Below are 14306 nucleotides of genomic sequence, written 5' to 3'. Positions count from 1 at the left end.
AGTCCTGTTGAAGACTTCTTTCTACCCTCAACTTTGATCCCTTTCAAATATCCAGCGGAATTCTAACTTCTGGGGCTAAACATGCCTGCCAAAGATGTGTACATCCTGTGTTCCTGGCTTCCTTGTTCAGAGACTGCTCTTCTCCAGGGCTCTGTGCCTGAACTTTGAAAACAGATCTGTATAAACTGCTGTTAATAAGTGACACTCAGACCTTCCCCCCAAAAAATAGACAAATAGACAACTCAACAATAATTGTTGAAGATTTCAATATTCAACTCTCAATAACTGATAGAACACCTAACCAGAAAATCAGCAAGGATATAGGAGACTTGAACAACACTATGAACCAATTATACCTAAATGATGTCTCTGGAACATTGCACCCAATGACTGTAGAATACACCTTCATTACAGAGCACATGGATGGTTCTCCAGAGTAGAGCATATACTAGGCATAAAGTAAGTTTCAATACATTGAAAAGGATTACTATCACACAAAGCGTATTTTTCAGTCACAATGGAATTAAATTAAATATCGACAGAAAGAAATCTTTGAAATCATCTAAATATTTGGAAATAAAATGATACACTTCTAAGTAACCCATAGGTCAAAGAACAAATCACAAGGGAAATTGTAAAATATTTTGAACTGAATTAAAATGAAGACAAAAATATCAAAATGTATGAGATACAGGTAAAGCCATGCTTAAAAAGTAAATTTAGATTTTAAATCATCTATCTCAGAAATTTAAAAACCTCTCAAATCAATAACCTAAGCTTTCATCTTAAGAAACTAGAAAAAGAGGAGAAAAACAAATCCAAAGCAAGCAGAAAGAAGAAATAAAGATTGGAACAGAAATCAATGAAAAAGAAAACAGAAAAAACAAAATAGATGAAACCAAAAGTTGGTACTTAGAAAAGATCAACAAAATTGAGACAACTTTGTTTAGACTGGCCAAGAGAGAAAGAGAACACTAATTGACAAAGTCAGGAATGAAAGAGGTGATATCACTGACCATAAAGAAATTAAAAGTATCATAAGGAAATATAGGCAACTTTCTGCCAAAATATTAGACAACTGAGATGAAACACACAAATTTCTAGAAAGACACAAGTTACCAAAACTAACTAAAATATAAAAATAAAAAATTGGAATATACCTATAACAAGAAATTGAATTAGTACCTAAAAATCCCCCCCGAAAGTAAATTCAGGTTTAGATGGTTTTATGTAAAAATTCTATCAAATACTAAGAAAAATCCATGCCAATACTTTACAAAATCTTTCAGAAAATAGAAGAGTGGAGATTTTCCAATTCATTCTATGAGGCAAGTATTGCCTTGACAACAAAATCAGATACAGACATCGCAAGAAAACTATAGACCAATATCCCTCATGACTTAGACACAAAAATTCTTAACAAAATATTAGTAAATCGCATTCATCAGCATATACAAAGGATTGTATGCCATGGCCAAATGGGATTTATCTCACGATTGCCAGGTTGGCTTAACATCAAAAAATTAGTTAATGTAATAATATATCTCAATAGATATAGAAAAGCCACATGACCATCTCAACAGACATAGAAAAGTATTAAACAAAATCCAGTACTTACTTAGTGAAAAACTCTCAACAGACTGGGAATAGAAAAGAATTTCCTCCAGTCCTAGTTACAGCAATCAGATAAGAGGAAGAAATAAGGACATCCAGATTGGCCAGGAAAAAGTCAAATTATCCTTATTTGCAGATGATATAATCTTATATTTGGAAAAACCTAAAGACTTCACCAAAAACTATTATAACTTACAAATTTAATAAAGTTGCAGGATACAAAATCAACATACAAAATCAGTAGCATTTCAATATGACAACAGTGAATAATCTGAAAAAGAAATCAAGAAATTAATTCCATTTACAGTAGCTACAAATAAAGTTAAATATCTAGAAATTAACTTAACTAAGGCAGTGAAGGATCTCCATAATGAAAACTATAAAACACTGATGAAAGCAATTGAAGAGGACAAAAAAATGGAAAAACATTTCATGTTCATGGATTGGAAGAATCGATATTGTTAAAATGTTCCTACTGTCCAAAGCAATCCCTATCAAAATACCAAGGACAGTCAACACAGAAATTGAAAAAACATTCCTAAAATTTATATGGAACCACAAAAAAACTAGAATAGCCAAAGCCATCCTAAGGAAAAAGGACAAAACAGGAGGAATCACATTACCTGATTTCAAATTATACTACAGAGCTATAGTAACCCAAATGGCATGGTACTGGCATAAAAACAGACACATAGACAAATAGAACAGAATAGAGAACCTGGAAATAAATCCATACATCTACAGTGAACTCATTTTTAACAAAGGTGCTAAGAACATACATTAGGGAAAAGACAATCTCTTTAATAAATGGTACTGGGAAAACTGGATATCCATATGCAGAAGAATAAAACTAGACTCCTATCTCTCATCATAAACAAAAATCAAATAAAATAAAAATGGATTAAAAACTTTAAGGCCTTAAACTATAAAACTACAACAAGAAAATATTGGGGAAACTCTCCAGGACATTAGTCTTGGCAAAGATTTCTTGAGTAATACCCCATAAGCACAGGCAACCAAGGCAAAAGTGGACAAATGGGATCACATTACGTTAAAACGTTTCTACACGGCAAAGGAAACAATCAACAAAGTGAAGAGACAATCCATAAAATGGGAGAAAATATTTGCAAACTACCTATCTGGGATTAATAACCAGAATATATAAGGAACTCTATAGGAAAAAAATCTAATTACCAGGTTTAAAAATGGGCAAAAGATCTGAATAGCTATTTCTCAAAAGAAGACATACAAATGGTAAACAAGTGTATGAAAAAGTGCCCAACATTATTGGTCATCAGAGAAATGTAAATCAAAACTACAATGAGATATTCTCCTATCCCAGTTAAAATGACTTTTATTCGAAAGACAGGCAATAAAACATTCTAGTGAGGATGTGGAGACAAGGGAATCCTTGTACATTGTTGGTGGGAATGTAAATTAGTACAACCACTATGGAGACCAGTTTGAAATTTCCTCAGACAACTAAAAATAGAGCTATCATACAATCCAGCAATCCCACTGGTATGGGTACACACCCCATTTTAATGTAACCCCAAAAACTGGTATGGGTACACACCCCATTTTAATGTAACCCCAAAAAAGAAATCAGATATCTGCACTTCCATGTTTACTGCAGCACTATTCATAGCAGCCAAGATTTGGAAGCCAGCTGTGTCTATCAGCAGACAAATGGATAAAGAAGATGTGGTACATATACACAATGGAGTACTATTCAGTCACAAGAAAGAATGAGATCCTGTCATTTGCAACAGTGTGGATGGAACTGGAGGTCATTATGTTAAGTGAAATAAGCTAAGCACAGAAAGACAAACTTCACATGTTCTCACTTATTTGTGGGAACTAAAAATTAGAACAATTGAACTAATAGAGAATAGAAGGATGGATACCAGAGGCCAGGAAGGGTAGTGGAAAGATAGGAGGAAGTGGGGATGGTTAATGGATATAAAAAACAGAAAGAATTAATAAGACTTATTATTTGCTAGCACAACAGAGTGACAATAGTAAAAAATAATTTAATTGTACATTTTAGAATAATGAGAGTATAACTGGATTGTCTGACACACAAAGGATAAATGCTTGAGGTGATGGATACTCCATGTACTGTGATGTTATTATTATGCATTGCATGCTTGTATCAAAATATCTCAGCAACCCATAAATATATACATCTACTATGTTCCCACAAAAATTCAAAATTTAAAAAAAAGAAAGAAACTTTCTTTCTGATAAAAAGCTATCTGGAAAAAATGCACAGCTAGCCTCATGCTTATGGAGGAAGACAAAATGCTTTCTTCCTAAGATTGGGAAAAAGGTAAGAATATCTGGTCTCACTACTAATATTAAATATTTTCCTAAAGGTTATAACCATGTAATAAGTCAAAAGAAAAAAATTAAAGGTATACAGATTGGTAAGGAAGAATTAAAACTCTCTTCATTCACAATGGTGTAAGTCCATATGCAGAAAATTCCAACAAATCCACTAAACATCTACTAAGAAACAAGTTTAGCAAGGAAGTAGAATATAACTTCAACACACAAAACTTAATTCTATTTCTATGCACTAACACCACACAATCCAAAAATGAAATTAAGAAAACTATTCCATTCATAATATCAACAGAAAAAATAAAATACTTTGGAATAAATTTAAAAAAAGAAATGCAAATCTTGTAAACTAAAAACTAAAACATTATTGAGAGAAATTAAAGACCTACATTCCATGTTCATGGATTGAAAGACTCAATATTGGCAAGATGATCATTTGTTTTTTAAATGCAGATGGAATTTTCCTACAATTTGTCAACCAAATTAATGCGAAGCAAGTGCTATCAAAATCCTAGCTGATTTTTTTTGGTAAAAATTAATAAGCTGATCAAATATATATGGAGGCAAAGAACCTAAATAGCAAAAAAGCTTTGAAAAGAATAACAGAGTTGAAGGATTTATGCGACTGCATTTCAAAACTAAGTAGAAGTTCACAGTAATCAAGACATGTGGCAATGGTCCAAGGATAAGTATATAGATCAATGGAGCAGAATTAAGAGCACTGAAATTAACTCCTTATACTTATGGTCATTGATTTTTTTCTTTTTACTACAGCCTGTAATTCATTCATCTTTTATCCTCAGGACCCAGAATCAGTGTCTGGCACCTGGTGGGTGCTCAGTGAAAGGTTTATCAATGAATACAGACCTTTTGAAAAACTATATATGGTGGTGAGGAGAAGCAAATCAAGGATCCCTCATGCCTGTAACTAAAGACCTGGCCATTGCTCTAAACTTTCACAAGAAGCCCTCTGGCAGACCCAGGAAGGTTGAGAATCAAGACTTCCCAGTCTCAGTGGCCTGCTGAGATCTGCACACAGGATGGGCAGTGCTGCTTAACTGCCTGCATAGGCAAAGGCGCAGTGTGGAACAGTGGAGAGAGCCCTAGAATGGTAGATAGAATAGTAATGAATAGCCTGTGTCTATCCCAACTCAGCTCCTAATCAACTGTAAGATTTTGGTCCAAGCACATTTCCTCTCTGAGTAATGATGATCTTGGGCTAGATCTGGGAAGCACACAAAAAGTGTTTAGAGAGCACTTACCACATGCCAAGCACTAGGCCAGGTACTGGGAAGCAATGCCCAGCAAGATCCAAGATGGTCCCTGCTCCTGGAACCCTACAATCTAATTTAGAGACAGACACACACGAGGAAGCAAACAGAAAAGGTCCCCTTTACTGTACCAGTTCTTAAAAACTGATATATAATGTGTGTATATATGTATGGGGTACATGTGATATTCTGTTACATGCATAGAAGGTGAAATGATCAAGTCAGGGTATTTAGGGTATCCATCACCTTGAGTATTTGTCATTTCTTTGTGTTCGGAACATCTCAAGTCCTCGTTTCTAGCTATTTTGAAATATACAATACATTGTTGTTAACCATAGTCACCCTATGGCGCTATTGAACATTAGAACTTATTCTTCTATCTAACAATATATTTATACCCATTAGCCAACCTCTCTTCATCCCCCTACCACACATACCCTTCCCAACCTGCTGTTATCTATCACTCTACTCTCTATCTTCGTGAAATCCACTTTTTTTTAGCTCTCATATATGAGTGAGAACATGCTATATTTGTCTTTCTGTGCCTAGCTTATTTCACTTAACATGATGACCTCCAGTTCCATACATATTGCTGCAAATGACATGACTTCATGCTTTTTATGGCCAAATAGTATTCTGTTGTGTATATATACCACATTTTCTTTATCTATTCATCCACTGATGGACACTTAGTTTGATTCCATATCTTTGCCATTGCGAATAGTGCTGCAATAAACATGGGGGTGCAGATATCCTTTTGATAGACTGATTTCCTTTCCTTTGGATAAATACCCAGTAGTGGGACTGCTGGGTCATATGGTAGTTCTATTTTTCATTTTTTGAAGAATCTCCATACTGTTTTCCATAGTGACTGCACTAATTTACATTCCCACCAACAGCGTATAAGTGTTCTCTTTTCTTTGTATCTTTGCCAGTATCTGGTTGTTTGTGTTTTGTGTTTTGGGGGAGGGCATTTTATTGTCTTTTTGATCATAGCCATTTTGGCTGGGGTAAGATGAGATCTCATTGTAGTTCTGATTTGCATTTCCCCAATGATTAGTGATGTTGAGCATTTTTTAAATATACCTGTTGGCCATTTGTATGTCTACTATACCAGTATTAAGTGGGGTTTGCTTTTGTTTTGTTTTTGTTTTGTTTTGTGTTTTGTTTTTTTGAGATGGAGTCTTGCTCTGTTGCCCAGGCTGGAGTGCAATGGCATGATCGCGACTCACTACAACCTCCATCTCCCAGGTTCAAGTGACTCTCTTGCCTCAGCCTCCCAAATAGCTGGGGTTACAGGCATGTGCCACGACTCCTGGCTAATTTTTTGTATTTTTAGTAGAGACTGGGTTTCGCCTGTTGGCCAGGCTGGTCTCAAATGCCTGACCTCAGGTGATCCACCCACCTTGGCCCCCCAAAGTGCTGGGATTACAGGCATGAGCCACCACGCCTGGCCAGTATTAAGTGTTATGAGATAAACCAACACACTTCTGAAATGGGAGAGTCCTACAGACAGGATAGAGAGAAGGTTTCCTGGGTAAGCAACATTTGAAATGTTCTTAATTTAAGGACCTATGAATGTTTTCAGGGACCCTGAGAACCTCTTTAAAGTGGGTTGAAAATTTTGTCCACAGGCTGGGCACAGTGGCTCACGACTGTTATCGCTGCATTTTGAGAGGCCAAGGCAGGAGGTTTGCTTGAGGCCAGGAATTTGAGACCAGCCTGGACAACATAGCAAGATCTCATCTCTACGAAAAAAATTTGAAAAATTAGCTGGGTGTAGTGGCAGGTGCCTGTGCTTCCAGCTACTGGGGAGGCCGAGGCAGGAGGATCACTTGAGCCCAGGAGTTCAAGGCTGCAATGAACCATGACTGCACTACTGCACCCCAGTCTGAGTGACAGCAAGACCCCATCTCAAAAAGAAAATTGTGCACATACATATTTTTCTGGTGCAAGGGCTCATGGCTCTCACAGGTGGTCAGAAAGATCTGTGGTGCACCAATGTTTATAGCAGTATTATTCACAATAGCCATGATGTGGAAACAACCAAAGCATCCATCAACAGATGAATGGATAAACAAAGTGTGGTATATACATGCAATTGAATATTATTCAGCCTTAAAAGGAATTACATTGCGATGCATACTACAGTATGACTAAACCTTGAAAATATTATGCTAAGTGAAATAAGCCAGACACAAAAGGACAAATATTGTATGATTCCACCTATATGAGGTACCTAGAATAGGCAAATTCATAGACATAGAAATTAGAATAGAAGTTGCCAGTGGGGCAACAAAAGGGAGGAATGGAGAGGTACTGATTAATGGCTTTATAGTTTCAGTTTGGGATGATGAAAATGTTGTGGAAATAGATCATGGTGATGATTATACAATCTTGTGGATGTAATTAATGCCACTGAATCGAACACTTGAAAATGGTTAAAATGGCAAATTTTATGTTCATATGTTTTATCACAATTTTTTTGAAAAAAGAATTTGTGGCCTTATAAAGCTTTAGAATCACTGGCCTAAATGTTTTTTCAGGACACCATTAGCTCTATTAAGGTATGCTCTCCAGAAACATACGGAGGCAAGAAGACAACCACTAGACTTAAAGATGCCCCTATTTTCTCCATATTTGAAAAGTCAGGAACAACTATCTTGGTACAGCTTTACTTTCTACCTGCAGTATAAATAAGACACATGGAGTCAACCTGAACGCCCATCAGTGATAAACTGGATAAAGAAAATGTCATGCATATACACCTTGGAATACTATGCAGCCATAAAAAGAATGAGATGATGTCCTTTGCAGGAACTTGGATAAAGCTGGAGGCCATTATCCTTAGCAAACTAACACAGGAAGAGAAAACCAAATATCGCATGTTCTCACTTATAAGTGGGAGCTAAATTGTGAGAACACATGGACACATAAAGGGGAACAACACACACTGGGGCCTAGCAGAGGGTGGAGGGTTGGAGGAGGGAGAGGATCAGGAAAAATAACTGATGGGTACTAGGCTTAATGCCTGGGTGATGAAATAATCTTTACAACAAATCCCTATGACACAAGTTTACCTATGTAACAAACCTGCACATATACCACTGAACATAAAATAAAAGTTAAAAAAACTGTGTTAAAGAAAATGCATTCACAGTTACACCTTAAAGTTCACCTGGCACAATTTTTGTGCTCATCCTCAACAACTAAGAACTACCAAATCTTGGCTGCACTCCAGGTGGAGGAAAAGAGAGTCCAGAACAAAGGGCAATCCCAGCTGTATGTTCACCATCAGAGTTCTCTCCTCTGGCTGCTTACAGAGACGTGGCTGGGGCAGCTGCCACACAAGTTAGGCTGCCTTGGAATATTTGTTAATGCCCAGAAACTCCCCTTTGATGATAATGTGATTTGCCTCAGAGTTAATGGCACTGTGCTGGCACATTTCCCAGAAGCAGTCACCTAGCAGGTACAGCACCCTTCGACTCATTCCACCAGGTCATGAGCAAGAATGAAATATAGGATGCAAAAATTATTTTTGATGTTGGAGAAATACTTGTGTCTCAAAAGTCTAAGAAAGTTGTTTAATATTTTTCAATTAGGGAGGAATCCAGGAACTGCCCTAATGAAACTCCTAAAGTACACACAAGAAGGAAGACAGGACTGCTTCGCAAAGGCAGCACCAAAAATAGCAGCCTGAAGCAAGGAGTGGGGATCAGCTTCTGTTGATAAAACCGTACCCACAGCCAAGGCTGCTACTGGGTGATAGGAGCATGTTGCCCTTTATCCAATGTGCAAATCAGGCATAAGTAAGTGACAAGGAAGAAAGCTAGTGTGCTTCTGGGGCATGGTGGAGCAGGTACTGAGGAGTTTCGTGTCAACATAAAGAAGAGCAAGGAAGAGGAGAGAGAGGAAATAAGGGAAAGAAAAGGCATGAAGGGGAGCCAGGCATGGTGGCTCACGCCGGTAATTCCAGCACATTGAGAGGCCGAGGCGGGCGGATCATTTGAGGTCAGGAGGTCGAGACCAGCCTGGCCAACATGGTGAAACCATATTTTCTCTACTAAAAATAAAAAAAAAATTAGCTGGGCATGGTGGTACACATCTGTAATCCCAGTTACTACAGAGGCTGAGGCAGGAGAATATCTAGAACCAGGGAGACCGAGGTTGCAGTAAGCTGATATCATGCCACTGCACTCCAGCCTGGGCAACAGAGTGAGACTACCTCTGAAAATCAAAAAACAAAAAAAGCAAGAAAGGAGTGAGACAGAATAGGTAGACAGAGATGGATGCAGGAGACAGAGAGGAGGCAAACATATCCATGTAATCATTGTGCTCCTAAAATCTCTTTAACTCTGACAGTTATCTTACTTATGAAATAGAGACAAGACCGCAATAATAGAGGATTGATATTTACCTTCCGAATCTTTGTTGTAGAAAACGCCATGTGGATGCAGAGAGTAAGGTCGAGAAGCAAAGTTCTTTAAATGAATGACAATCACATCACCCACTTCAGCCCTCAAGATGGGGCCCAGGAATCCAAGCCAGGGAGGTTTGGGGATCTCTATGGAGTAAGTTCCATCCGTGAAGTGTCTGTAAACAGCCTTCTTGTAAATACCACCTATCCTATTGGGCCCTCTTTCAAGAAATAAGGTTGCAAGTCTAAAAGTAAGAAGAAAAATATTTTGTAATCGAAATGAAAAGAGAAGCCCTAATAGCTTACCATTAGGAGTTTATAAAGCATTGCATGTATGACCTCTCATTTGGTGTTCCCCATAACCTGTAATCTCTGTAGGGCTGGGAAGATTATCCTCAATTTACTAATGTGGAAATGAGATTCAGCAATTAAGTGGCACGCCAAAGGGCACGAGTAGTATTCACTACCAAACTAAAACAAATCCAAAGAACTCTAAAACCACACTACACATTTGCCGCTTTCCACTCAACGTGTTCCCCTTTGCTTTTTCATTTAACTAACACTCATTGCACATTTACTGCATTCCCAGCATGTGGCTAGATGGTGTAAAAAGTTTGTAATCAAATAATGGGCTAAGATGATTAAGCGTCAAGTGAATGATTGATACAACAGATACAGGCTCAACATTTCTAGGAACATAATAGTTCAGGGAGGCCAGGCATAGTGATCCACACCTGTAATCCCTACACTGGGAGACCAAGGCAGGCAGATCTCTTGAGCTTAGGAATTTGAGACCAGCCTGGGCAACATTTTGAGATCCTGTTTCTGCAAAAACAAACAAACAAACAAAAAGAAAAAACAAAAAACAAAAAAAACAGCCAGGCATGGTGGTGGGCCGCCTGTAGTCCCAGCTACCTGAGATGCTGAGGCACAAGGATCACTCAAGCCTGAGAAGTCGAGGCTGCAGTGAGCCATGATCATGCCAGCCTGGGTGACAGAGCAAGACTCAATTTTTAAAAAAAGCAGAAAGTCAGGCATAGTGGCTCATGCTTGTAATCCCACTTTGGGAGGCCAAGGTGGGAGGATCACTTGAGCCTGAGAAGTTAAGGCTGCGATGAGCCAAGACTGCACTACTGCACTCCAGCCTGGATGACAGAGCATAGTGGCTCATGCTTGTAATCCCACTTTGGGAGGCCAAGGTGGGAGGATCACTTGAGCCTGAGAAGTTAAGGCTGCAATGAGCCAAGACTGCACTACTGCACTCCAGCCTGGATGACAGAGCATCCTGTCTCAAAAAAAAAAAAAAAATGGTTTGGAGAAGGAAAAAATTGCTGTGGGTACAAGAGGTCAGACAATTGCAAGAATTAAGGAGAAGCAGGATTGGATAACAAAAGGGAAAACTGAGGACACTAAGCGGGACAACGGATGTACAGTGAGGAGGAGGCAGTACAGATGGAATGGGAAGAGCAGGTTATAGGCTGATGCACAGGTCTAGGAGGTGAGGAATGAGAGATAAGGATGCATGTAAGTTCCGGAGATAGACTGACAAGTTTAATTCCAGGTTGGAGAATTTAAAATTTATCTTGGAAGCACTGAGACTCACTGAGGTTTTTCACAAAATGGATGACATGATAATCACGTGTTTAAGGACCATTCTATGGCAGTGGTGTGCAAGTTTTAGAGGAATTGAGCAAAAGGCAGAGCAAAGTTGAGGGGCAGAGAGACTGTTATGAGACCAGAAGGGGGTGGTGCAATAGAAGAAAAGGGGTGGACATGAGAAAAACAGAATTCTAAGACTTGAGATGACCAGATGCCCTCCTTAGGACCTAGATGTAGGGCAGACTCAGTCCCTGGTGTCTGGGAGCGTGAAACAATAGCACTGCTTGGGAGTTGCCAGACAGTCTTCTCCTGGAGAGGTGAAGCCCCCTTCCCCACTCTCAGTCTATGTGCTTAGCATGGAGCTCCCATCCTAGCTCCAGCTTTGTTAATACTGGCTTCTGCTTGAGCAAAAGCTCCAGCACTCCTGGGTGCAGTCATCCCAATGTAGCTGTGTCCCTTTTGGGGGCAAGAGGCCACATCTTACTCTGAGACACATTCCTGAAAGTGTCCGTGCATTTAGTCTCTCTCAGTTATCCACCAAACATTAATTATATCAAGCCCTGACCTCAGTACTAGGGATATGGAGGTAAAAAGACAAAGCCCCTGCCTTGAAGGAGCCTCTATTCTGGAAGGGAGAGTTATGAGAACACAGATTATGTTCTGGGGCATCTAATCTGGAGTCAAAGATAGGTCAGGGGAGGTTTCCTTAAGGAAGTAATGCTTCAGTATACTCTCAAATAAGAGTTACTCAAGCAAAAGAAAGAAAGAAAGAAAGAAAGAAAAGAAAGAAAGAAAGAAAGAAAGAAAGAAAGAAAGAAAGAAAGAAAGAAAGAAAGAAAGAAAAGAAAAAGTTGATGTAGAAGACATTTTAAAGTTTTGGCAACTGGGCACCCACACTCCACTCTTTGGGGAGTGAGGAGTGTGCCGAGAGCGGGAGAGCACACCTTTGCCACTCTCGTTCTCTGTGCTTTGGGTGGTGCTCCATCCTCCAGTCCCACTGATGGAGCAAGTGCCTCAGGCTAGCCCAGGAGCATGCCAAGTTTCTCTAATAAGCTGTTGTTAGGGTAAGAATTGTGATCCAGGCCAATTGATATCATTCATCCCCCAGCCAGCCTACTCTGGGCCACTATGATTAGTTCAGGGACAGCCACAGTGTCTGGTTGGTTAAATCTGAGAAAATTTAGGGACTTGTGAAGCATCTCTTTCTTGTGTACTTGGAACTGGGACATGAGTCTGGAGCTTCAGGTCACCATAGAAGGAAGTTTGTCTGAGAGTTGTTTGTTCCTCTAATCTCTTAAATTTCGCTATTGACTTTTTCCCCTCTAATCAACTCCTACTTGTTTTCATCATCGTATGACTATTTCTTTTCATTTTTTTCTGTTTTTATTTTATTGTACTTTCTATTCTTTCACTCAGTTCCAAGAATTCAATCATTCGTATAATTTATTCAAAAAATGTGTTAAGCACCTATTGGGAAGCTCTTCTCTTTTCTACTTTTCTGTGCCCCTAATATTTTTTCTGTTTTTCTTTTCTCTTTCCCAACTGTTTTAAAAGGAAACCTATCCCAGCCTTTCCCAAAGGAATTAATGTCTAACAGAGTATTCAAGCCACCCACTCTGGGCCAGAATGAGCAATTCATGCAGTTCTGTTCATTCCAGGTCCACCGTGAGTGTCTGGGTAATTCTAAGGTGGGTAGACCAGTTGGATCTAGAAGACTGTAGAAGCTCTGTTCTATGGCATTGGAGCCTGAAAAGTTGTGAGATGACTCAGGCCTCCCAAATTGCTCTAGAGTGTCCTGCACCAACTCTTCCCATCCCTCACCTCCCTCAGCATAGGGCACAATGATCCTCTCTGATTCTTCTCTCCCTTCTCCAAGTCAGAATCCCAGGCAGATGCCTTGGTCAGGCACCCTGTCTAGTCCCAAGCCCCAGCCTCAGACATCAGCAGGTGGAGCTATAAACTCATAGACCCTTGGGGTTCAGCCTTTAACTGTACCTCAGTTGCATTCCTATTCTGTCCAGAGACAGACCCAGGGACAGTGCTCCTTCTGAAGTAGACATATTTCCTGGACCAAAGTATATAAAGTTTGTACTCATGTATGACTGTGTCACCCTAATGAAACAAGCCCTTAAGGGCTTCCGTGAACTTCAGGCATTTCAGTGGTGGTATAAAAGAAAAGTAATAAATAAAATTAAATTTAAAAGAGACTTTCATGACCACTCTGGAGAGGGACCAACGGGAAGGCTCTGCCTACCTTTGTCATAGACTCTGGCTGCCCCCATCACCCTGTCTGACTCCTTTAAGAACTCTCCCAGAAGATCCCATGGGCATTGCCTCTGTTTCAGTCTTGGTTAAGCTTGAAAAACATTCTGCTGACTTTCAACAAGTACAGATTGAGGATTTATAGCATGCAGAGTACTGGGCCAGATGCTTTGAGTGCAATAATTAAAAAGGTACAATCTCTAAATAAGTATGTTTGTAGTCAAGAGGAACAAAGCCTTCGTTACCTGCACAAAGGAAACTGCTAAGAATTGTAGGAACAGAACATGTTATGGATATTTAGGACAGAGGGAGAGACACCTCAATACCTTGCTCAAGTAGACAGAATAGCTTGAGAAAGGTGTTGAGGTGAGAGAATTAGAGGTCAGTTCAGGAAGTCACAGGCAGCATTATAGGACCAGAAAATTTGCTAAGAGTGAAACTGGAGAAATTTGAGTGCTGGGCTAAGGCATTTAGATATAATTATATCTTCAACTAAGAGCTACTGAAGATTCTTGAACTGATGTATTTGACCAGATCTGTGTCTTGGGAAGACAATTTTGTAAGGATCCCATATCTGATTCCTCTTCATCATACCTGCCCACATGATTTTTCTCATCTGCTTCTGCTCACTGGATCAAGCCCCTTCCTTCCCCTCCACCTCTGAACACTGAGTCATTACATCTGTATGCTCAGAAGGGCTCTGTTTAACTTCATGCCTGATTTCGGGGGGAGGGTGTTATTCCTTAGTATCTGATTCAGCTGGGCCTCCTACTCCCAGTGACCCAGGGTGGCATCTA

The 14306-nt window shown here is 39.4% G+C and overlaps 1 protein-coding gene across 1 annotated transcript in view; it reads right to left on the bottom strand.

The window, feature by feature from the left end:
• HEPHL1 (hephaestin-like 1) overlaps positions 1–14306 on the bottom strand; it is a 78414-nt gene that overhangs the window by 50160 nt on the left and 13948 nt on the right. The window contains exon 2 of the mRNA XM_011926564.1: positions 9649–9893. Within this exon, the coding sequence (XP_011781954.1) occupies positions 9649–9893 (245 nt within the window). The remainder of the gene's footprint in view (positions 1–9648; positions 9894–14306) is intronic.

This window comes from Colobus angolensis, unplaced genomic scaffold (genome assembly GCF_000951035.1).
Source record: "Colobus angolensis palliatus isolate OR3802 unplaced genomic scaffold, Cang.pa_1.0 Scaffold7, whole genome shotgun sequence".
Taxonomy (NCBI): Eukaryota; Metazoa; Chordata; class Mammalia; order Primates; family Cercopithecidae; genus Colobus; species Colobus angolensis.
Note: the sequence above shows the minus strand (reverse complement) of the source record. Positions and strands in the feature narration are given on the sequence as shown.